Source organism: Larimichthys crocea, chromosome XXII (assembly GCF_000972845.2).
Source record: "Larimichthys crocea isolate SSNF chromosome XXII, L_crocea_2.0, whole genome shotgun sequence".
NCBI classification, from domain to species: Eukaryota; Metazoa; Chordata; class Actinopteri; family Sciaenidae; genus Larimichthys; species Larimichthys crocea.
The window spans coordinates 13535153-13560945 of NC_040032.1; the positions used below are offsets into that span (position 1 = coordinate 13535153).

The window sequence follows — 25793 nt, forward strand, 5'->3', positions numbered from 1 at the left end:
TAACTCAATCCGAGAAGATAATCTCTCAAACTAATATTATCCGTAGTATCATACAGATTAAGTGAGTACTTTTGTAGGCAATTACTTCAAACAACAAGCGCCAACTGCACAAATTACCGCTTGAAAACTACAAACAACTGCGCTGTTGTAATACTACATAGTTTATGACATAAAAGTAGCTCTAGATACCTGATTAAAAAGACACCGAATGAATGAAACCGCAACGTTGGACTCCCACTACTGTGAATCTGGCATGAGCTGCTGGCTGACACATCCTCGACAACACCGCCCACTTAATCTGCGGCAAAACAATTTTTGTGTTTTAGCTTTCTCCTAACAGCGTGACCCTTTCATGATACAGAAAGAAACTTTTTTGTGTTATTATTAAAGCACGCAGTCCCTACAGAAGCTACAGGTGTCCTGATTTAAACTGATCACGTATATATATATATATATTTATGTAAACACAGAAACGTACCTGAAGCTTACAGGAAAAACAAGCCAAGCCTCTTTTTATGAATGAACTCTCAGTGTTACCAGGAAGGAAGAGGTATTATTAAATATGGAAACTTATTACCTGTCGTTTACCTTCTGTGCAATTGTACCAGTTCAGAGGTTAAACTGGCATGGTGTGGTCTGAATGCTGCTGAACTGTGTCTATAAAGGCTTTGGCAGCATGAAGTTGTTCAGCAGAACGTAGCCTGGAGTTTCGCACCATCTCTTGTGTATTATATTTAACACAACACTAAATCTAATGCTGTTTACTGGAGTGCTGGGTCTCGTAAAAGGCTGCAGTGTATCCATATGGAGCAGAGTAATTTACTCTTCCCTCTGCCTCCCTCGCTCTGATATTGAGATGAAATAAGAATTAGAGAAAATTAATATTCATGACTACAAAGGTTGGGATAATATGTTAGATATTTCACTGCAGACCGACCATGGTATGCAAACACATAACAATAAAGGGTGGAGGAAAACTAAGAGTCATGTTCCTTTCATTCATCACCAAACAATTAATGTTGCCCAGCGCATTTTATTGTGTTTTTAATCAGGTATGTTGTACTGGTGGGAACGGCAGCTTTGTTTCCTCTAATGATTAATGGGACTGCCTGTGTAGGGTGTGACACATAACTTTGGTTTTGCGTAGGACACCAGAGCCGACCAATACGTCTTAACTCAGACATTCTCATACATCACATCTCTGCTTCCTGGATTCCCCTTCATGGAGTGCCCCAAACACTTCTGCATTCTTCAGATTTCTGATCACCGTTAATTCTCTGCGAAAAAACTCCTCCGTTCAGACTTCACTGGTGTTGGATTACCAGTGCGTTGGCTTGCTGTATGATAAATGCCACATGAAGCCTGGGAAATACCCGTGCAGCACTCTCTCGCCTGTTTCTGTCAAACTCAACGGCTAAATCCAGAAGCTGCCAAGCTCAAGCTCGATCCTAATGCCGACTTAAACCCCCTTTTATTTTATTCAATCCTTCAGCTACTCTGAGAGCTGATAGCTTGTCAACGCAGCTGCAGCGGATCTCTCTACTACCTGCACAGTGTGCGAGCTGCAGCTGGGGAGAATTACACGCTGCTACAAATACCGGGCCGGCTGGCAGGAGTGCGCTGGAACATCATCTTTTGCACATTACCAGCGCATATTATAAACTCAACACATATGGTTAGAATAAAGGAAGGTGCTTGCTTCTGTCCTAAAAACAAGAAGAGGTGGTTACAGCCTGCGATCCAAGCTGCAGCGTTTAATAAAAACATGCAGTTATTTTTTTCCCCAGAGACACTTTCCTGTGGCTGGTGACATGGCACCAAGCAGAGATCCAGCAGAGCACTCATGCACGGGGCCGAGGAGTTTTTCTTTCCTGCAGTAACTACAGGAGCAGCCAACTTAATGACATGCTCCGGCTAAAATGACAGAGGACCTGGCTTGTCTGTGTTTGTGTTCTTGTATGCTGCCCTTATTACTGGGAGTAATGGGATACGAAAACTAGGGCTGACACACACACACACACACACACAGAGGCACAAATGACTTACACATACTGTACATACTGCCTCCTTTAAATGAAAACAGACCGTACGAACAAGCACTATCTTTGACCTTGACTTGCTGAGGTATGTTTGAATCAAGCACGTGTTTGACTAGGAGGGCCGTGGTGTGTGTTGGTGTATGTGTGTGTGTGTTCCTAATTGATTTGCTGATGCAAAGAGCAGAAAGAGTGAAACAGCCTCCCGTGGCGTCAGACAATCAATTGGTGTTCAGCCTCCTTTTCAGAGATGCAAGAGAAAATATCACCAAAAATCTCGTTGCCATGTATGCTCGATCGCTCCCCTGACGACGGAAAGAGGCGATGAAATAACAGACCTATTTTCACCCCCACCTCCCCTCCGTTTGTGCGGTTTCTGTTGTGCTTTAAAAACACAGGGCCATTTGTGATCCGATAGGACATTTACATGAAGTGGGGTTGACAGCATGCTTGTTTAATTGGGCTTAAAACCCTGATTGGATTGGCAGTCACTCGTCGCCGGCGCTATTGGTTCGTCGACAGGAAGTGAGGGGGAAGGAGACTGGGTGCCAATCATCACCCAACAGCTGCCCTCCTCCGAGACATGGCCTATAAAAACAGCCCGAGATGGAGACACACACACACACACAAGCGCGGTGATGTGGACGCATCATCGGGTCATCGTTCTATTCTCGTCCCAGCAGGAGAGAGGCCGCTGAACACCATCGCATTGCAATTATTTGGCTTTGGGAATCAATAGACGATTAAACCTCGCTGCCATGCATGACCAGAGGGAGGAAGTCACAGGTGGCTCTTTCTTCTGCCCCCGTTTCCCTTCATCCCTCTCGGCTCATCTAACTCCTGTAAGATGCCAGTGGGAGTGACAACAAGGCAACAACAGCTGCCAAACTGCTGATAGAGAGAGAGAGAGAGAGAGAGAGAGAGTGAGGAGGTACCGAGGGATACCAACGAGGGCAAGAGACAAAATAGTAGCAGCTGTGAGTGGCCAAAACAGCTGATAAAGCACGGCGAGCTCAACTTCCCACTGTGTAAAAGGAAATTAGAGAGGCACCAATTCAGCAGTAGAAATATTTGATTGACACTGACCATAAACCTATAAAATCGTCCACACCTCAGACCGAGTAAATAACAGGTTCCAGACAGCCACAGCTACAGCTCGGTGGTGAAAACCCGACTCCTATGCAACACAGTGCTGACTCCTTCTGCGGTTTAGACCCAAATCTCTTTGTGGCAAGTATAAGTCTGATGTGTTAGTGGAGCTCAAGCCGTAAGTCTTACACAGCACCTGTGGCCTCATTCCTCACAGCTCGCATACTGGCTGAATGGTAGACTGACACCATGTTAAGACTGGAGCAATGTCAGTTGGTGTGTGTGTGTGTGTGTGTGTGTGTGTGTGCTGGGGTCATGTTTCAGACAAGGTGGGCAGCCACACACAGAACAGGGCACAGACAGTCTGCGAGCTGTTTTAAGCGCCGGCTCCTTATTAAGCTGCCGCCCCACTGTAGATCCAGTCTGACTGACCCCAATAACTCTGCTCCGATGCTTAACCAGTGCTGGATAATTACTATGCCATCTACCACTGTAAGGGATATGTTAACCAATTAATATGTTTTCTGACTTGCCTCAGAGCTGCATGTTAACAGGAGGTGAAAGCCTTCTCTCAGATTTCTCTGTCTAGCTGAAAAAAGAGCCCCAAACTCGCCCCTCAGCCGAAGGTAACACCATCCAGGTGAACCCCCCTCTCCTGTTCCTCTCTTCCATTAACCTCCTGTGCCCTCCGTACCCTCGGGACCGGTCCTGTTCACAGTTGTGTGTCGGTGTCACTCACTTCAGATAGCCGCTGCCCCCGGGCCCATTAGCAAAGAGGCCTTTCGTCTCTGGTGGGAGAGCAGAGCTCAGGATGTACTGGTGCACTGACAGGTCTGCTGAGCTCAGGTGAGACCAACTCCGCATGCTGATGGACGGGCCGGAGAGCTCCAGGCTCAAACTGCATGCCTTTACCCGAACCTGAATGACAGCTATGGACACCTCATCCTCTTACACAGAGAGCTCCTTGGGCAATAATAAGACACTGGCGTGCACACGCACTCACACATGTGCATGCACAATAGAAATGAGCACATACCTCAAGTCAATTTGTGTTGTGTAAGCTGCTTTGGAAGAGGTCGGTGTTGCCAAATAACAAAAATAACTGGTGCTGTGGAGGCTGAGCTCACCACATGGTATTTTCCATGTGTTGTCTGTTAGCATGAAAACACCAGTTTACACCGCCACACTGTAAAAAGCATTAATCTCACCATGCCAGTCTCAAGACATATGCTCCTTTATTTTCCTGCCAGTCGGGGGTGTGATAAATCAACTTCTACAAAATGGAGTTTTATAACTAGGTTTGGAAACAAAGACCACGCCTTGAACTCATCCGCTTCCCGCAACTGAAGTATTTAAACACACCTTATCTGTTCACTTCCTCCTCGACTCAGTTTTTACATCCCTGTCCCCTTCTCTCTTTCATTCAAATAACCAGGGGCTCTAATCCCATAATGTAAAGAAGAGACGGCTCCCCCACTTAAGAGCCACCAGCCAACACTGATCCATCCACCTTTACCCCTCCATCCTTCATCCCTCCTACAGTATATTATCTTGGTTCACCTTCATCCACAAGGTGAACCATCCGCAATACTCATGGGTCTTTGTAAGCGAATGAAGGTGGAGCATATTTCTATATCAGATAATAACTAAACAAAATAACATTAGATTTCTTTATTGGAAACAAATATAATTATCTATTTCTACTCACTAACAGTAACAATCAAACACTGAAGCAGGTCTAAAAGGCTCCTCGAGTGCTCAGTCAGGCTAGAGTTTCCCAAAAGCAAAACATCTTGTCAGTAACTTTTAGATATGGGAAATTTTTCATTCTGATCAAGAGCCAAAGAAAAGGGTCAAAGCTATCCATTGTTCAAACTGAACCAGAACAGAGTTCATAAGATATTCTGACTCAGACTTGTTTGTTCTGCGACTTGGATCCTGTAGTGTGTGGTCAGTGTTTTTTTAGAAGTGTAAGAGTGACCTGGCAGCAGAGGAAGAGAGAAAGCCTCAGCACACGCAACGCCCACAGCCTGTAAAACACCTACGTTGGCAGTTTGCGTTCCCAGGTGGACGAAAGCTGCCAGGACAGAGGGAGCGAGGAAGGAGAGAAGGCAGAGCCGGCCTGGCCTGCAGGTGCTCACAGAGGCAAGGATTGTTCCCACTGGAGAGGGAAGTGGGGGTGGAGGAAAACCGGAAAGGGCATGTGCATATTGTAAACATATACACACACACACTGAGACTCCCATCCAGCACCCTCATTACGTCAACCTCCTAACCTCTTCTTCACACTTAGGCTCCCTGTCTGAGTCTACCCGCTCTCATAGCTCAAGGCCCGGACACCCAGCATTCCTCAGACCGGTGTGAGAAAGAGGTCGCCTGGGGGATCAAGGGCCAAGCGGAGTCTGAACCATGAGAGGCTGGGACAGGCCAGGCAAAACCAAACACACAGCAGCCCTGCTTTTATCCTATCAGCTGGGTGCCTCTCAGAGACCTGCAAATGCAGACAGTACAGAGGGCAAGTCAGCTGCACACGCCCCTCTGCTAACATACTGTGTGTGTGTTTAAGTGTGTGAGCGTGCACAACCCGAGTAATGAGCCAATGCAAACAGAATTAAGAGTCAAACACCCTTCACACTTACGGTTTCCTGTTTCGTGTTAAAATTTCATGCAAATCTTGCAGCGCATGCTGGTCAGAACAGACGCGGAGGGGTCAGTCTGTTTTCACAAAATCAGGCACCCTGCTGATGAATAAAAATAATAATAATAAAACGTCTTTGATTCTGCACATCCAGTCTGTGCCGGCACCGGGGTCTGATGTGAAATTGGTTGCTTTGAAACGCCAGATTGATTTCTGTATAAAAATCGACTAAGACATAAAAGAGGAAATAAAAGGAGAAAAATGTGTAAAGGAGAAAGAGAAAAATTAATGCGAGTATAAGTATAGATTCTTCATACCACAGTGAAAATGGGTGGAAATGAGTTTTGGAAATGATGAAATGGCTCATTCACTGAAAAGCCAACAGAAATTACGACACTTATGTCTTTTTCCTGGTAGATATTTTTGTCCTCAACACGCCATTCAGCTCGCCTAAAATTAGTCAAAGAACATCAAGTGAAGGGGGGGGGGAGAAAACACTGGGCTGTATTCTTTCCGTCCCTCAAACTCAAATCTGCGTGCTTGCCCCTCAATGGCACTTTGTGTGCAAGTTTGTTGGTGTTTAAATGACTTTGAGGCTACATGGAGACAAGACTGGGTCCTGTGCTCCAATGAGAGGGCATTGCAAGGTATCTCCCTAAAAGGTGAATTCATTAGGGTGCAGAGTGGAACAGGAAACCCTGCCCTCAACCAGAGTCCTCAGACGCTCCGTGTACATGCATGTAGACTCTCAGGAGAACAGCCTGGCCTGGCTCCCGACTGTGTTTTTCTTTCTACTGCTGCTGCTGTTGCTGCTGCTGTGACGAAATCTAACTCCCGCACTGATATAATGGCGCTAAATAAACAGCTTTAACTTGAATATAGTTTAAAAAAACATATATATATATGCATCAAAATGAATGGTGCAACTTTTCTCGATCAATGCTGTAGTTTCAGTCGCTGCAGCGCTGCAGTATTTCACGCGGATATCATAAATTTCTGCACAAATTGAGGCAGTGCTTTATCTTTGTAGTTTTTTAAAAATGTGCCCAGAAGAATCTATTTCTGTTTTTGTATTGGCAAACTTATTTAAATTAGAGGCAGGCAGGAACATTTTGAGCCAATTTTTTTATCTGTTTTCTTGAGAAACTTGCTTTAAATCTTGCAACTGTCTCTTAAGAAGAGACAGAGAAGTCTAAAAAGCCCCAAGAAATCATATTTTAAAAAAGATTTTAAGGTTTTAGAGCCCCTTAATGTCTAAAAAGGAGAAAGACGGGAGTCAATAAATCATCAGTGGGTTGATTCTGTAATTAACTCCGTAATGTGCAGTCCTTTATCATGTGTAACACATAGAAATTGTGCTGTCTGTGGACTGTAACTAAACCCTTGCTTTTCCACTATTGCCAAAGGGGTTGGATTTGGATGTGCAATAATTACCCTCATCACACAGCAAAAGTATTTAGGTGTTTGGCTAACATTGCTGACGTGTAATTACGGGATTAAAGGACACTCACCTGTTTGCAACAAGCCGATTCTGCTGTCTGACACTTTGTAATGCCGCTGGATGTCGAGCAAAACACCTGTGAACAGGAGGAGAAGGAAGCATGAACGTGGTTTCAAGACATAATAGTCATAATCACAGGTACTTAAACACTGAACTCCACCTGACTTCCCAGATAAATTAATTCTGACTCTTTTGTGGCTTGTGATTATTGCCGGATATGATGTATAGACAGCACTTGAAGGCTATCATTCACTTAACGTCTCTGAAGAGCAATATAACATCCCCCGATAAGTGCTCTCTTGGCTGCCATACAGTGCTAAACTTAAGTAAATGGCTGCAAAGACTTTAACTGGAGGGTGTTACAGACGAACGGTGTCTGGTGTTAAATCGCCAAACACACCGTCTGTAAAACACACAAAGCGCGCACACTTTCTCCACCATTAGCTTCCCACCGGCTCATAGAGACGTCTCTGGGGAGCGGGTACGTTGCAGTAACTGGAGTTGATTTTGGTTTTATCGGATGACGCTGCGACCGTCTGTGTGAAGTCAAAATATCTGGTGGCTCTCATCATTCACACAGACATACGGCAGCACCACAGCGCTGCGAGAAAAAAACCACAAGGTCTTTGAAGTCGTCTCAGTACTGTTACTGTGTAACCTTAGAGCAACCGATGAGCAGTTATGCTGGAATGGAAGGAACTCAGACTATGCATGGCTCTAATGCTTTAATGAAGTGAATGTCACCTGGTGCTGGGCCAAAGGTAATGAATATCTGCTCATCAAAGCATGATGTCTCATGTGTTCGATGTAGCAAGCGTGCAAAGCATGCACGAGAAAATCTCATAAACGTTTTAACACATCATAAACATCAGAAGATGAAGATGAAGAAGAAGATCAGAGGGTGATGAACTAGGGTTAAAGAAATCCCTTTATGGCTACCATACAATTTTAAGCAGCAGTAAACAAGAGGCAGCAAGTCTCGTCAAATGAATTCTGCTCCTGGTGAGACCACCAACATGGAAAGGTTCAAAGTCTTAGCCAAAAAGAAAATGAATAATGCATCCCTATTGCAGTAATCCTTGCAGTCCAGATGCAATGTGGTGTGCTTGGTAGTGCTAGCTGACTCTCTGTGAAACTGGCAGGCTGGTCCTGGGGATTGCAACACAGCTCATGAAAATGGAAAAGCAGCATGACTAAGATTTTAAAAAGCTGGCTGCCTCTGATCTGTCTGCTCCTCTCCTGAGAGCCCCAAAAGACCAGTCTAACCTAGCACAACCTGACCTCTAGACTGGTGCACCTGAGTCACTGTGACTTTAAAAAAATAATGTCCCGACATCTCAGCCTAAGAGGATGATGAGAAAGATCACAGACATGCACACGTGTAGTGAACGCACTACACCCGACATAATAGATGCTGTTGATTCTGCTTTGCTCGGCACTGCCTCGCCTCGCCTCGCTCATCTATTTGTCAACAGAGAGAGACGAAGGTTTTAAAGAATTTTCCAGGGCAGTGTGATGCAGATGCAGGTGCAGGCCGGACTAGGAGCAGAGACATACGTCAAATTCCTGTCATCTGAGTCAAACCACCTGCTCACAGGAGCATTCTTGTTTAAGCGTTACACTAACAGCTCTCGTTGTTGTCTTGTTTCTCTTTCGTAATGAAGCGGCTTAAAGATGCTGGTATGCTGGTTATTACCCGGTTTCGCTGAAACCGACACCTAAAGTTTTAATAAGGAAGAGAATTAAAAAAAAAATAATTAAAAACACGTCTATCACCCCAGCTTTCATGCGTGGCAACCGTGTTTTTTATTAGCACACAATGTGGCAATTATGCAGCAGCTGCCTCAAGGTAGGTGAGACCAATTTACATTTGTAGGCAGGCAAATCTCAGTTTATATATATATACAGTATATATATATGGTCCCAGTTAGGGTAGGAGAAGATTTCAGATTTTAATGCGCCTCAGGGTTTTAGTTCTTTCTCTCTCAAAATAAAAAAGCAGGAAGGTGATCTGCCACCATCCACTCACCCACAGACACAAACAGGCTTGAAAACACTTATAATCATAAAACTCATCAGGTCATCATCACTACATGGCCTTGGCAGACGGCTTGGCTGTGACAGCGACTCTGCCCCCCTCCCTTGTCAAGCCTGTGAAACAGTGACAGCAGTGTTTAACAGAGTACTGTACAGTTGCAGCTGTACTCTAATTAGCCTGGAAGAAGTGCACGAACACACACACACACACACACACACACACACATGCACACACACACACACGTTATCACATACGAATAGCCTGCTGGGAAGGGGATTCCTACGCCAGATGGTGGAGCGTCCCTCCTGGACAGAGTCTGCATTTGTCTGAACCACACCCGTCTACGATTACCAGACAATTAAAAAAAATAAATGGCAAAACGAGATTAAGAAAACAGAGGCGTGGATGTCGGATAAAGTAGAGCTGAAGCCACTGTGTGATAAAGACCTGCTGCGACAACAAGATTAGATCTGTGAGAACAACGTGAGAGGTTAATATGATAGAAATAAGATGTTTTATTCTAGCAGCTCCATGTGTAACCATTTAAATAAGTGGGGGGGAAGTCAGGTCTAAGTAACAGTGTTTATTGTAGTAGATTCAAGTGCAATGAGCTCTGTGATGAACTGTGCTAATCTGTGAGGGATTACAGGGAGCCAGCAGCTCTGTGTTGGTGTAGCGGCCTATCACACCCATCATCTCTCATCTCCATGAGGGCCATTAATGCCTGGCAATCAAACTCTTCCTTTCGCTTTCTCTTTCTTCCCGTTTTACTTGCTCTGGTTGACATTTCCCCCTTCCTCATCCTCTAAATCCCGTCTCTCCCTTTTCTTTCTTTTTATTTCTCCTCAGACAAACCTGAGAGACTTTTGAGAAAATGTCAATAACAAGCACGACTTATTAAGACAAAGAGATTCAGTGATGCATCCGATGGCGAGGTACCGCGAACGTCGCACCAAGCTGGCAGCGCCCTGTTTAGTTGCCATGGCAACGCTGTACGGACACTCAGAGAGATAAAGGTCAAGAGACCACAGAGGAACTCAGCTTTCCAGATCTCTGCCTTTTTTCTCATACTAACATCCTCATTGTGGTTGCGACTCACAATGCGGCGTCTGCTAACATGTCCCTCCCCAGCACAGGTTATTATCTGATAGCAGAAATAGAAAGATAGAAAGTTTAAATTAAAAAACAGGGATATTTTTCTATATATCAGGTCGTCACTGCTGTTACAACTCCACAGATCCATTTAACTCAGCAACAATAATTTGTTTCTCAAGTCCAAAGGTCATGTGACGGCAGGCAAGAAACACGGCAGGAATGTGGATCTTCCTGACAGCACACAACAACAACATCAGCTACCTTCATCTTCATTTAAGGTAACAGCGAAGCACACTCACAGCTACTTTGTATGCCACTCCCTCTGACACAAAATGCTGTGCACTCCCTTAGTTTACCTCTAGACCAAAGACGCACAACGAACGAGCTTCAAGAGGTGTTTAAATGATTTAAATGATTTGTCCACAGCCACATTTACATATTCTTTGACACTTAAGGACCCCTTTCATGAATTTATTGTGATGCTGGACTGTGCATACAGTCAAAACACAGAGTTGACACAGAGTCGGGGGCCAGCGTGGTGGAGTTGACACTTATTCCACCCTCTCATAAAGTCTGTATTTATGGGCACTCTTTTTTCAGTGTGGCTTAAGAAGAAATGACTCAAATTGGTCAACGGCAACATGCCACAAATGCTGCATTTAGACGAGTGAATTGCGAGTGTTTGTTCTGCAATATGAATAGTACTTTCTTTCAGTCTTTCGCCGTTTCCATTCAAAAGACTACCAGGAGCTTGTTCGCTAAGTGTACAGGCGAGGAATTATGAATCACGCAGATCAATGCAGCTCCAGAAAAAACTGAGACAAACATCCCAGTTAACTATGACCCCCCCAAAAAATATACAGACTAGGATTCTGTTGCCATTCTTTGAGGTTAATTTGCCATAAGTCTTCAGTTAGAACAACATGATACAGAGGAAACATTTAAATGAGGATACAGCATGCTGTTTTTGCAAGGCCAGCTTTCGTGTGGTGACGCACGCTGCCAGGATTACTCCTCTGGGACCACCATACACTCACAAATACACCATAAGTGAGCACATACACGCCCACACACACCACACCCCGTACACACAATATGCACACAAAGAGGTCCATGAGCTCGGAGAGGGCAGAATTTATATCAAATCCCCAACAGAGTCTTGAGGATCTCCGGCCCCCCCCTTCTGTTTCTATTTCTGTTCAGAGAAACTAGGCTATGAGGAAGGAGAGAATAGTGGTCCAATTTAACAGTGCTGGAAAGACAGAGATAGAGGAGAGGAGTCATGAGGACCAAAGAGAGATGTGGTGGTTACAATCTAGGATGAGTCTAGGTTGTAAAGCATATGTTTCCATTGTTTATGTATATAGTATATGTGTGTGTGTGTTCCCCTTTCCCCTGGTTTCACTGTGTGTGTGTCTAAGTAAGACGGAGCCAATGGATGGAAGTCATTCATTCTGGCCGGAGTGTGGCGGATAGCGGTGAACCGCTCTGCTGATGTGGCCAGATCCTTCCCCTTCATTCCTGCAAAGGGGTGATCCCTTTTCATGTGTCAACCCCACCAGTATAAATAGTCTGGGAAAGGAAGGAGAGGAGGAGGGGGGGGCATAATGAGTGAGGAGAAAGTGCATCTTTTCTGGTTGTTCTTGTGACCAATTTCTGTGAGAGACAGCAAAGAAACAAACGCAAGGAAGCAAAACAGAGTACAGAGGCAGGTCGGGGCTGCAGAGCGCCTCAGACTGCAGCGAGGAGAAAGCCGACCACAAATATGCCCGACTGTGGCCGGCGGGCTCCTGACCGACTGCTCTCCTCCCTTGCCATGTGGCCACAGTGGGCGGGGGAGAGCTTTTTCCATTCCACTTCCTTTCCCCTGCCACACAGAAAGGAAACGTGCTGCAGATGTCTGGGAAACAGTGCAGAGCTGCCTGCACGGGAGGGCTTCGAAGCAGCTCGTACAAGAGAATAAAATCAGCAAGAGATCGGGCGTGTGTGTGAGTGCGCTAGAGAGTTCAAGTCCTGCAGCTCTGTCGGTAGTAAAAACACAACTTGAAGTGTACACTGTTAGAGAAATACAGTAAGATAACCACTGTAGCTTGGAGGGTACTGTTTTGACGCAAGAAATCAAATATTATCCATCTCAGAGTCATTTGAATTAAAGGTACCCTGTTAAGATGGAGCAATGTGCTTTTACGAGTGTGTCCCAGTTTTGTTTGTATCATGCCCATACACATACATGCATGTTTTTTTTACTGCTGTTGGTTTCTAATTTATTCAACTGTTGGTGGCAGTAACACAATGCACCAACAAACGCAGTGACTCAAGACTACCGGCTGTAAAACAATGGATGGTTTTAAATATAAAATAAATTGGATTTGCAAATGTTTACGATGGAAAAAATAGATATAGGATACATACAACGCATAATGTCAACATAAATATATATTTTTTTCATTCATTGTTATTTTTTGTGTCCTGAATTCGATGCCACCTGTCGACCGACTGTTTATTCGTCAAATATAATGCAAGTTAATGTCTCTGGTAGATTACTCTGTAACATGGATAGTGTAATTCTTCTGTTTATCTTGTGGTAATTGAGAAGAATGAGAAAATGATTGCTTACTTACTCATAGTTTTATAACTGTGCAGTGTTTTGGCATGTGATAAGCTTTCAACTCAACTGGATGCATTACTCAAACTGTACTTCCTGGCTCATTTTTTCATCTTCTCACCTGAAGCAACACACCCAACCCAACGCAAATACTATTTCAGAGAGTTTCCCATCGTGCCAGCATAAAAACAGGGAGTGAAACCCACAAATATCTACCATTCAAACATGCACGTGCAATATAAAAAGAAGAACCGCTGGTTTCACTTAATGTCTTTTCTTTTTAAATTTGCTGACTTATTTAAAAAATGTTTCAGTTTCGAATATTCACTATGACACAAACAAAAAGTGCAAGTAAAGCTGATGGTTTTAGTTCATTTTTCTTTCTTCACTTCGCTTTAGGGCGAAATCAAATGAAGGCAGGTAGATTTGCCAGTCTTACAATTTTGATTAATATGAATTTTTATCCAATTTTTCTTTTTCCAATCAAAAGATTGAATTCAGCTCGAGGGCCATGTTGCATCAGTCCCAGCCAGTATGTGCTAAATATTTGATGGCAGTGGTGAGGATGCATAGTGAAGCAGACTAAACCTATAGCTCATCAATAATACATCCAGGACTAGCCCGCTTGTTCGTATGAGATAATGCATTAGATGTATTGGAAAGAGATGCGCTGAAGCGAAGCAAAGGTATTTGAGATGAGATGAGATGAGAGTGTCTGACTGCCTGGGGATCTCTGTGAGACGCGCTCGTTCGCAGCGGCTCCTCCGAGGAATACTGAACAGCAGTTTAATTTTTGCAAAGGAGACACATTAACTGGAGGAAATAATTGAAAGAGGCTCAAATAGTGTCTGGTTTTATGTAATAGAGAAGCGATATGGACAGTGTCCTTTTCACAAACCCACTAAAAATGCCCCGAGGTTCAGTTTGGCTGAGTCTTTGTATCCACAATGACATTATGCCTTTAACGCAATAAATACTACTAATAATACTGTCTGAAACATGTATTTGAAAGCAGCTCTTAAAAGCATGGTGAAATAATGAAGTCTAATGAGAGTTGGAATGGTAACCAAGAGGTGAAAAGCCAGAAATCTCACAAGTCTGCAGCCATGTCAGCAGCTCTGTGAGGCACCGCAATGCTTTGGACTAAATGTCAACCATATAAAGGAAATTTCATGACAATCCCTCAAATAATTGTTGAGATTTGGACCAAAGTGTTGGAGCCACAACCCAACTGGCCGACCCTTGACATCCTTAAAGTTTACCCATAGACCAAGCTGTGCTCTTTTTAATCATGGAAATGTAGGTTATGTCAATATCTGTCCACTAAAACAGAGTAAGAGTTCACTTACATTACTCTCAGTCACTGTGTGTGTGTGTCAGCACGTGAATTTGAAAAATCCCGTCAGTAATCCCCGTGCTTTTTTACATAACAGTGAGTAGGATTAGAGTCATTGTGTGGTAATGAGATTTCACTTCTCCCCTCTCACTTTCTTTTCTCGTCTCTCTGCGGTTTTATAAGGAGAGGAGGAATCGACTGAAATATTATGTTGCTTAATTATCATAAACTGTACGTACAGCCAAGACAAGCTTTCCTAAATGATTTTACTTAATGACGCTCACTTAGACACGGCTTCTTTAATTACCAAGCGCATGCACTAAAATGCAGCTGATTTATTAAATACTCGATAGTTTACCATATCTGCTATATCTGGAATATATTCTTGTGCTCTCAGCTTGACAAGCAACCCGTCTATTTCATCTGACTTCCCTTTGATTGCCTCACAGCATGAGCTGTAAAGCAGAACGATAAGATGTCCACAGGCTGTCAAACTGACTGTCTAGACCTCAGTGCTGTTTCTAAAAAAAAAGAGAGAGGGTGAGCAGTGACCCAAAGCCATGATAAGAAGAGGAGAAAATTGGCGAAGATTTGTATTTTCAGCTCAATTTAGCATCAAAGAGCTACAGTAAAGCAACTTCTCTGGATAATTACGATGCTTGGGCTTCACAAAACAGAGAATTCAAGGCCCAAGCTGGTTCTATATGGTTAATATGTTTGGCAAATGATTACTATTATTTATTTATTTATTTTAAGATAAAGAAAAGCCCAAGAATTTTATATTTATTGTAAAATTTGGGGGGTTTTAGTCATAAAAAATGGTTAAATTGAGGGAAAACATCACCATATCCTATTAAAACGATACCAATAATAACTTTTCTGTGTATGGACGTGAAATTTAGGTAGAAACAGAAAAGAAATGTATAAAAAACAAACAAAAAAATGACTATTTTGCAGGTCCTTTAACCTTGTGTTGACAGTCAGTTATTAGGTACTCGGTGTGGCACAGGTTTCTTGGCTCTGGCACCAGGATGTCACATCTCTGGCATGCAATTTAGCGTCCATTTTGTCTCAAGGCTGTTCGACTGGATCATACACGAAACGGGGAACGGCTCTCTGCTGTCTGTTCTTTCTGTACACAGTGATAACATCTGTCGTAAATGAGTGTATTTTTTCCCACACCCCAACCAATCCTGTCACTCCTATCCAATACATGCGACACGTGCGTGTGTTGCAATGTGTACAGTTTAGTTATTTGAAAGATGTAACGACTCCTGGGAGTTTATAGATGTATAAATATGAATGTCGAACATGTTTTTTTTCCATCTTCAGCCTTCCTCCCGTATTTCCATGACAACGACAGCCAGACGGACGACCAGTCAGACATATAAAAGTGTTTTTATACTGATGCTGTCAAGGTGACCTCTCTGTAGCGATACACACACACACACACACACACACACACACACACACACATTACTCAAAAGCAATCCTGCCAATGCCACTCACACTGTATCTTCATTTAAGGAGGAGGGGAGCCGCTCATTTCCAACTCAATTTTATCCGGGTTATGGGGAGGACAGTTTAGTTAAGGCTGTGAGGTTCATCTTTCACTGTCTCATGAATTAGATATACATCTCATTACTTCCTCTGCTATTTCATCAAACACTCAGAGAAACCCAAATATGTCTTTTTTGCACAAAATTATAAAAAATGACCTTTTTCCGAACCTGAACTCAGATTTCATAAACATTGAGGTGTGAGCAGGACACGAGTCTGACACCTTCTTACCGTGGGAAAACTCGCCAAGGAATTTTTTTCTTCACATACCAAGTCTGTTTTATTAAAGAACGGCCCATATACCTACAGCAGAGTACACAGCCTCAGGCCTTATACACACTTATCAGGTCATTGAACTGTACTAAGAAAGATGCACAACAACCAGAATAACTGCACGGGCTACCTCAGCAGGCTGCGGTCTCGTCTCGAAAACATCACTGAAACATCTACGTCATGTAGAAAAAGTACCGTTGCATTTTTATGCCACAACTACCACAATCGGCAACAGATCCAACCTGGTGTGTAATGTTCAGTGTTATAAATACATGCAATCAAAATGTAATCATTCTTGAAAATGGTGTGGTGACAGACTGCCTGCAGATTTATGTATTTAAACATGGACCAGTAAACAGTTATGGTGCCGAAGAATCAAAAGAACGCTGTAATAACCCACTCCAGGCAGCGATACTGGTGTACAACTGCACTGCAGAAACAAACACATAAACTCAGCCTGTCATTGTCTCATAGGCAAATTCTCCCACAGAGCAGCAGGAAAAACAACATAACAGATTCAACAGTGTAGCAGTGCAAAATGTAAATGAGAGGCCGTACTGATTGTAAATCATGATGCTGATAACATTACGTTTAGCACCTGCACATGCATGCATGTTGTCCCTGTGACAGCACTGACATCCTGGAAATATAAAACCAATGACACATTCTCATAGGAATTCAATCCTAAGTGTGAAGTTTTCACAGGAGAAAAGCAAACCAAGGGCTGTGCGTGCATGTGTGTGTTAACCTGACAGAGGTCAGTGCCCTCATTCAACCTCAGCTCAAGCCCAGTAACACATACTACAGATATAGTTTAAAAAAAAAAATCCAACTGCAATCTCATCTAGCTCTGACAACATGACGGATATCCACAAATGAAATCAAAAAAAGAGCTGATGAAACATGTGAGGGAACACACAAACACACACAAGACCTTATCCTGGATCTGATTGGTGGATATAAAAGATTACAAGACCTTATCCTGGATCTGATTGGTGGATATAAAAGATTACATAATCCCTCTGCCAGGCTCCACTATTTACTCTATCACATGTAAATGGGGAGGTGGGGGGGAAGATTAAATTTTCCCTCAAGAAGGAAAGCTTTTCAAATATAGGGCTGCTGTAAATAAGCACTCTAAATATTATTCTAACAGCTGTGAGAGCTTCCAGGAGCTGACAGCTAATATTGCTGGCTATGGCTGCAGGTCTGCTTTCACAACCGCTGCTTGTGACTTGTGCTGCAATCAGGTCAATATTAGATCCCTGTCCTCTCAAGAACAACTTGTTAATGTGTCAGAGAAAAATCCAATTTCAGCGTGTCTCAGGACGTTTACGGTTTCATCACTTGTAACAAATTCCAAGCTGTTCTGTTGATCAATATTCAGTGTGTGTGTGTGTGTGTGTGTGTGAGTGTGTGTGAGTGTGTCTCAAAGATAGAAAATGGGCTGCATTGTCTCCTGTTTCCACATCTGTGTCAGCCACTGAACTCTGGGAGAACATTTGAATATGACCTTCAACAACATGGACATTTCACTTGCTTGTGTTGTTTTTTTTGTTGTTGTTGTTTTTTTAAATGTCTCTTGGTGTGCGTTCAAATGGATGAGAATGTCACCAAGTGTCTGGGGTGGCTGGAGGAAAGGGAAATGTTTAGTGTAGCCTGAGAAGTGAAAAAGTCAGTCAGACAGACGGAACTTTTTTCAACTGTTTACCGGTTCATGGCACAATGCTCACGCAGCACATCGTACAACAATCCCAACACGTTTAATTTTGAGATCTCGGATAATTCCCAGCTAAAATTCGCTGTGCTAATCAGAACAGGCGGAATGCAGGGAGTGAGGAATCCAAATTTTCACATTTTTCAAGCAGGCACGGGCTATGAGTTATTTGACAGCGTGTCAAACACACCAAAGTGCTCAGCACATCCCATAAAATCCTCCTTCTTTCCCCGCAATCTTGCCATCTGCACCAAGAGACGAATTGCAGCTCTTTCTTCTTTCGTCTTACTCAGACAGAAAGGGGGAGGTTGTGTCTTATTAACACGAGGGGCAAACTCACCCAGGATCCCTCTGGGTTTTTTTTGCTTTTGACTCATCCCGCTATCACTCCATCATGTCTGAAAAACTCCTACAGTAACTGGACTGAGTTTATCTCAAAGTTGTAATCTCAAAGCAAACTTTAAGGTGGAGGACACAACACCAAAGATAACACACACGCCCTGTCCTTATGTCCACACACACACACGCACACACACACACACACACACACACACACACACACACACCCCTCTGATGACAAAGGGGAGGTCAGTGATTATCAGGCAACCACTCACCTTCACAAGTCAAAGATCAACAGGCAGCTTGAGCAAGCACTGTTGTCTTTTACAAGTTGACTTGACTCATCAGGCTACTGGAAGTTAAAAGATAAGAACCTGCATAGACTTTAAATGATAAAAACAGGCACTGCATGTTGAAACCACTGCTCGGATTCTTGTCTGATATTGGATTTTGTTAAGAACATGATATGAGGCTTTGCTCTAAATGGATGTGTTGCGGAGGGATTTCAAAGTCCCCCGCCCTCAGATAGAGTCCAGGCAACTGCCGCTTTGTTGAGTTATGACTCAAGTGCAATATATGTTAGAAGCAAATTGCAGAAATCATGCACTTGGGTTTAAAATGACCTTAATTGCCTCTATGAGCTGTCACGGCTGAAGGTGTTCAGCTGTTCAGCTGCACAAACTACAAAAACTCACTTCCAGACCAGCATGCACCTGTCTCTTTCACCTCACATGGAATTTTTTGCCTCTCATCTCTCCCGACACTCCTCCCCTTCAACGCTCACTTAGGAAACCTCTGGTCCATAGCATGTAAGTGAGTGAGTATAAATATCTAGACCAGAATGTACCACATGTAATGGCCTCATAGCCGTGATGAGTGATGTAGGATGCAAGGTTGGACTGACGCCAGAATAACAGCTGTACGTCCCAACGAAGAGTCCCAAACGAAGTGACCCAGCAGCAGAGCCATGAAGTGTTCAATGCGTTCATAGCCGTGGGGGGGTCACAGGGGTGAAAGCTGCTGCGAGGGAAGTGCGTCTGCTTGATGGTGAAAATCTGGACTAGCCACATGAAAGGGCCTGCACTGGCAGAGGAAGAAGCTCCGTCTAATTCCATTGGTTACTATTACAGACGTCGGCTAAATCGGAGCCTAAAGAACACACAGACTGTTTTCTCACAGCAATGGGAATAGCACGCCAGGATATAGACATAAAGGGATTAGTGGAATATGTGTGGGAAACCGGTCTGGAAAAGTCCACTCGGTGTGGGATATCATGTCATTTCTAATGACTTCCCGTGTAACATCAGTTGAACAGTGTCAATATTTTGCTGTCAACAGTGAAATAAAAGACGTCAAGATTTTGAAAGATGTGAAAACAGATTCAAACGGAGCAGAAGTGATGACGTTTGCCTTTCAAAGAGACGTTTCATACTGTACAGTGTAGTTTGTCTAATTTGAAACAGCTTGACATCAGATGGAGAAAAAAAAAAACACACCCTATAAAGTAAATTACTAGAGGCCCCTCCATCTTTTTTAATGCTTGTGCCGTTGTTAGGGGACCTTTAATGTGAACGTGATAAAAACAAGAGAGGGTGAAACAACCGACAGCTAAACCCCAAAGCAATTCGAGCATGGCCCACACAACCTCTTGCACAGTTTGACAGCGGGGGAACACTTCCGTTATGTCTGATCCTGACATATTCGGCCGTAACGTTTCACGTTACTAAGAAAATCATCTGTGACGTGCTTCTTCCAGCAGCTAAAATGTTGCCATGGCGTTAAACATTTAGGGGCTTTTTTTGTCAGTCATTTTCTAAAATTAGAAAACTAAATTAGACAAAATGATCAGAATCTGATCTACACTATAGTCACTTCTCTTCTTCTTCGAGTTCCTCTGTGGAACTGAAAGCAGTCCGCTTTACTTCCAAACAGACGAGAAAACACGAGGAAGACAGAAAACAAGCTCAGCACTTGGGCTGCGATTGCTTCACGAGGAAATGCAAATGCAGAGGAATGCCCGAAGGCTTGTGTGGACAGTGATAATGAGGAGCTACAAAGGAACTGGACAAAAGTATCAGGAATTAATCTGCATAGCCTGTCAGACTGGATAGATTGCTCCATCTTTCTTACAGTGTGACAAAGAGCTTGCCCTAAGAGGATTATTACCACACGGCTGTCTGTGTCTATATTCAAGATGCCAAAAGTTCATCCAATGGGATGTGACGCTGTTTTTGGGGTATATCTGGAATGACATCTTGACATCTCAGCTTAAAGTGCTGGGAAGAGGCGGTAATCTGCAGCTCCCCAACATTTCTGATCACCTCAGATTAGGCTGCAGATGGTTGCCCTGTTGCTGGCTCAGAGGGGTGGAGACTAGATTTAACACACACCAGGGTTTACTTACTTACCAAGCAAATAACTTTAAGTGCTCAGTGTCTGTCTCACATATCCTCATATTCACTGAAAAACACTTAATCCCCTCTTTATGATAAGCTGTCGAGGAGCTTGGACTGTCTGCTGTGGGACTACAGAGAGACCAACAACGGGATTTAAGGTTGCAAAGCCACCTCAAATTAAATTAAACACAGAGGCCCTCTAAATCTCAGGGCTCTTACGCACTCTAAAAAGCAAATGGAGTATAAGTGGCTGTGGATTAAATGGCTGCTTCCAAAAGGCCAGACACCAATGACCCAACTGGGGGCATCATAACTCATCCAGCTCTCCTTTCGGCCTCCACTCCAATCTTGAATGGTCAGATCTCCGTCTCATTCCCCTGCATATTGCTATTCTGAAAGCGGTGAGCGCTAAGTGTGTGATCGACCTCATCAGGACACCCTCAAACGTCCCAGACACGTCCCCATTTCTACCTTGTCTGCATCACAAAAAAAAACAGCAGTCCAGGTCAGGTTCGACTCACAAGCTGAACAGCTGAGCCTCCATCTTTCACACCCTCCATCTCTTCAGCACCCCTTCAAACTTCATAGTGGTCTCCTCTGTGCCTGCTCACACTTAGATTTGGCTCATAAGTGAGTCTGACAAAAACCAGATCACTGTCTCTTCTTTGCCAATTCCACAACACAGAAAAATGGAAAATGCAGAAATTTGGATTTCTTGTAACCATTTATGATCTACAAAAGTGAAACAGATATTCTAAATGCATTTTTAAAAAGGGATGGAAAGAGCAGTTTAAGGGGATGGAAGTTGAAAAGTTCATGTATTCACACTCTTTAGTTAGAGTAACCCAAACTAAAGGAAACTCACTGTTAAATGATGCAACCTATATTGAGCTTTTTTTTATTTCACTTATTCCACACTGAGATCAAAAACATGCCTTCCAATATTGAGCAGCTTAAGTCTTGAGTCTTGTACAATTACTTTGTTTTGAAGCTTGTGGTGATGAATATTTGAGTCTTGTATAAAACATATTGGCAGTACATCTATCAAATCGGGAACAACACAACGTCCCCCTAAAGAAAAAACAAAGAGACTGTGACTTCTCCCTTATTTTGTGGTTCTCACCATCATCTTGGATAAGTCAAGTGTTGGAATCATAAACTGCAGTTTGCAATTATATGGTGTTTTTATATATGTGTGTGTGTGTGTGGCTTCACCTCTGACATTAGGGGTTTAATAGAAAGATCCAAGTCTTTGACCCGGCTGCTGTGCAAAGCTGGGTGCAATTTTCCCATCATTGTTGTGGAGCAGAATAGGCCCCGGTGTCTGGAATGGTTGCCCTCTGTCTCAGTGACAATGCTTTAGTGATCCACACACACTACAGTAATGGCTGTTGGTACAAAGACCTTTTGACGTCGGATGGGGGGGGGCGACAGCAGCGCTCGGGCTCAACGCTTGCCTGCATTCTGCGTCCACTTCCTTCTGACTGCCTACCACTGCAGCAGCCGGCCCCTCCTCTCACAACTCCCCTCTCTCTCTCTCTCTCTCATTCAGAGTCCTCTTGCAATGGTTGGAGTCTTTTTTATAATGTATGTGCTTTTCTGTGGACGTGCACTCATGCTTGCTTAATTGACATTAAGATCTATGGGTTGAGATTTGCTCTGGGTACCTGCTACTGAAAAGGTTTGAATGAGAAAGCTGGAGAAGCAGAGAGATCAGAAACAAGAGGAAGAGATCTCAGTGTACTTATGGTAGATCAAGCCCTGATGTTACACAAGGAGGAAGGAAGTGGTAGTGGACACGTCTTTTCACTTAGAACAATGTAATCAGCTCAGAAAATGTATCAAGATTTAAGCATTTAAGGTGAATTCCATGATATGTAACTGAGCGGCATAATATTTATATATTCATACATCGTAAACATCTACATTACATCCCCCTGCCACATACACACACACACTAGGAGAAAACACTCTGTGCTACCAACACAGATGCGCTGCTTCCACCACCTAATTACTACCGCAATGTAGCTCACACAGCAGGAGAGGAGAGACGGGCTTGAAGAGAGATCGAAGGAGATGGAAGCAGGAGGCAGAATGGCAGATCAGCTTATGCTGTATCTATTAGTTGTATCGGATGCACATGGTTGCCGGTCTGTGCAAGGCTCCGACGCACATGCTGCACATGCATAATGCAAAAACAGTCCAGCAGTGTTCAGGTGGTAAAGACGAGGACGACAAGGGACCCCTCTGCACCACATGAACACCACAGCGTCTCCACGAGGGGTTAGCCCGAAGCTGCTGCAACCAACCCACCTCCCTCCCCTCCATTTCCTCCCCAACCCCACCATCCTGCGCTGCCTTTCCTCCCTCCTCCCTTTCCCCACTTTCTCCTCATCTCTCTCCAGTCACTTTGTCCTCCTGTCACAGCACAGCGAGCGCTCAGAGGTCCAGGATTTTTCTGCCTTGCAATTCATGAGCTATGAAGAGCAGAGGCAGCAGTGGCAGGATTGTGATGGAGAGGACGAGGCGGGGGAATAGACTTGTTTCGGCTCACCCTTAATGAGGGGTTTCCTCCAGCCAAAGCATCAGGAGGTGTACGGAGACATGAGTAAAAATCACTAGTGTCGAGGGAAACTGACTCATCTATGACTGAGGATGAGGATTTAACCCTATCTGCTGTAACTAAATGGTCCTTGAAGATATTAAGATTAGATATGTCACATGAAAGCACATTCTTGGCGTGGCTTCAGGTCGGGGCAGCTAAAAGCTTTCCTGCTCTAACGATCATTCAGGCGCCCGAAGCTTTGTGGCCTGACTCTTTCCAGTTGACAGACTGGACGTGAAGCCTTCAGGATGATGAGCTGAAGGCATGTGGCCACTTAAGTGTACACATTTCTAACTGGATTAGCGAATCCTTGCTTGTGCCAGGGGCTACAGATCGAGATGATACAACCTTCTCCCAGATTTAACAGCTTAATGTCGCATAATTATTAAATGCAAAGAAGTTTTTCAAGCAAGTAACCAGGAGGACAGCATCTCCACTCGACATGAACACACTTCCCTCCATCCTCCATGCTGCAGCAGTATATTTAACCCATTCAACACCACAATGTCCAAACCTTCATAATAAGCCTACACACAAAAAATAAAGCTACTAAATATTGGCAAAACTAAAATGAGGATAAAATATAAACACTGTTTAATCAATATACACAATTCTTGCTTTACAAGGCGACATTACAGTTACTAAAATTGAATATAAATCAGCTTTTTGATACTCAAAACCTGGTGTGAGACTACAATTATAATCATTTTATTCTGCCTTGCTTATTTCTTTTGAAATATATAAGATGAAAATGTTACAAATATACATCTAACACATATAATAATTAGTCATTTTAGTCAGAGAAATTAATTTTTCACACCCCAGAGGCTTCATTATCATCTGCACACAGTGTTCAGTTGTAATAAACCATGTTCTTGGGCTCAGCTCTGGCGAGAAAATGCGGACACTTGAGGGGAATTAACGCCACATGGCCTCATCGCAGCATCACACACACACACACACACACACACACACACACACACACAGCCTTCAGCCCCGAACATGTTGGACTACATCGCTCCTAGAGACGGCGAGGATTTAATGACTCCTTCTCCTTCTCTCTCTCTCTCTGTCTTTCATTTTGCAGTCGCCGAAACTGGTCTGACAGATGAGCTCACGGCCACACACACACACACACACACACACACACACACACACACACAGACACACATAAACACACACGCACACTGCGAAAGCATGCATGCAGGCAAGGCAGGTTCTCGGATGGAGAGAGTCGATCGCCTTAATTGATCGATCCGCAATTATCTACCAGCTCCGGGTTAAAATCATTCATGTCAAGCATTTTCCTGAGTGGTAGCGAGGACATGTGGGTGATCTGTGTGATTTATTCACAGGTTATAAGCATGAAAACCTCTAAGAAGGTTTTTTTCTAGCAGATTGTCCACTGAGTCCATTGTTCCGCCCGTCTCAGCTGAGGTGAGCTGGCAGCAATACAAGACTGGACCAGCTCACAGTCAATTAGTGCATGTACAATCAGTCCAGATAATAAAGATAAATGAATAAAAAGTCAGGTCTCTTACCGACAACAGTGTATCTATCCATGTAATTGAGGACGTTCCCAAAACTGAGGATCCCGGCGGCAGCAGCCGGTGAGCGGCATCTGAGCAACGCGGCGCGGAATTTTTGCCCCGGTTTGCACGGGTGAAGGTCCGGGTTGGATTTCAGTCCTGGACTCATGCTGCCGGACAGCGTGCGCACCTCATCCGAACTGCTGCAACCTTCAATCTCGCACCCATCGCTCTCCACGCACATTTTCTGGCACGAAAGATCCAGCGCAGAAAAAAAAAAAAAAGAGGAGAGGAGAGAAGAGGAGAGAGGAGGGGAGGAAAAAAAAAAACAGTTCAGCAAGGACCAGACTCAGCGATGGTCTGTGATTTCACTTGAAATTAGTCGCAGTGAAATTGTTGTCTCAAGTGTTGAAGCGCAGCTTTCCTCCTGATCATATTTTTCTCGCAGTGCGCGGTGACGGACAGGCTGTGCGCTCCTGAGCGTTTTTTTTCTAAGGAGCGAGCGCTGTAGTGCAGGGGGGTGTGACCTGCCTGTGGAAACTCCTCCCCTCAAAGCCCGGCAACGAATGATGGTGGAAGCACCTGATACTGTGGGTGCAGATGAAGTTGGGAGTGCGTTGCCCCCGTGGAGAAAAAAACCTGCTTCTGTTATTTAGGGAAGCTGACAGCACTGGGAAATATTTGGGTGGATGGGTGTGACTCATATTTGTTAATCCTCATTGATCACATTTATTAGGGAGCGATGGCTGCTGAGTGAGAAGATGTGACTGTCATCACTGCTGAACAACTATAGGCTAAATAGAAGTAGGTCACTAAAGTATGTTGCATTGACATATTTAGAGATCAGAGGAAGGTGCTGAGCCGCCCCTGGTGCTTTTATTTTTAGTAGAGAGTCCCAAATACATATCTGGATTTATTATTTAATTCTGGATATGTTTTTGTCTGAAATATATCATATATAATCAGGGTTGCCACCAGGAATTTTGGGCCCCATGACAAAAAAATCAAATTAGCTGTTGTCTCCACATCTCTAGGA

The 25793-nt window shown here is 43.8% G+C and overlaps 1 protein-coding gene across 2 annotated transcripts in view; it reads right to left on the reverse strand.

Moving 5' to 3' along the window:
- Positions 1 to 25250, reverse strand: part of spns2 (SPNS lysolipid transporter 2, sphingosine-1-phosphate) — a 58414-nt gene extending 33164 nt beyond the window's left edge. For both annotated transcript variants that reach the window (XM_010742885.3, XM_010742886.3), the window contains exons 1-2: positions 24770 to 25250; positions 7275 to 7340 (exon numbers count right to left, since the gene is read on the reverse strand). In XM_010742885.3, the coding sequence (XP_010741187.1) occupies positions 7275 to 7340; positions 24770 to 25001 (298 nt within the window). In that variant the 5' untranslated portion in view covers positions 25002 to 25250. The remainder of the gene's footprint in view (positions 1 to 7274; positions 7341 to 24769) is intronic.
- Between the last annotated feature and the right edge of the window lie 543 nt (positions 25251 to 25793).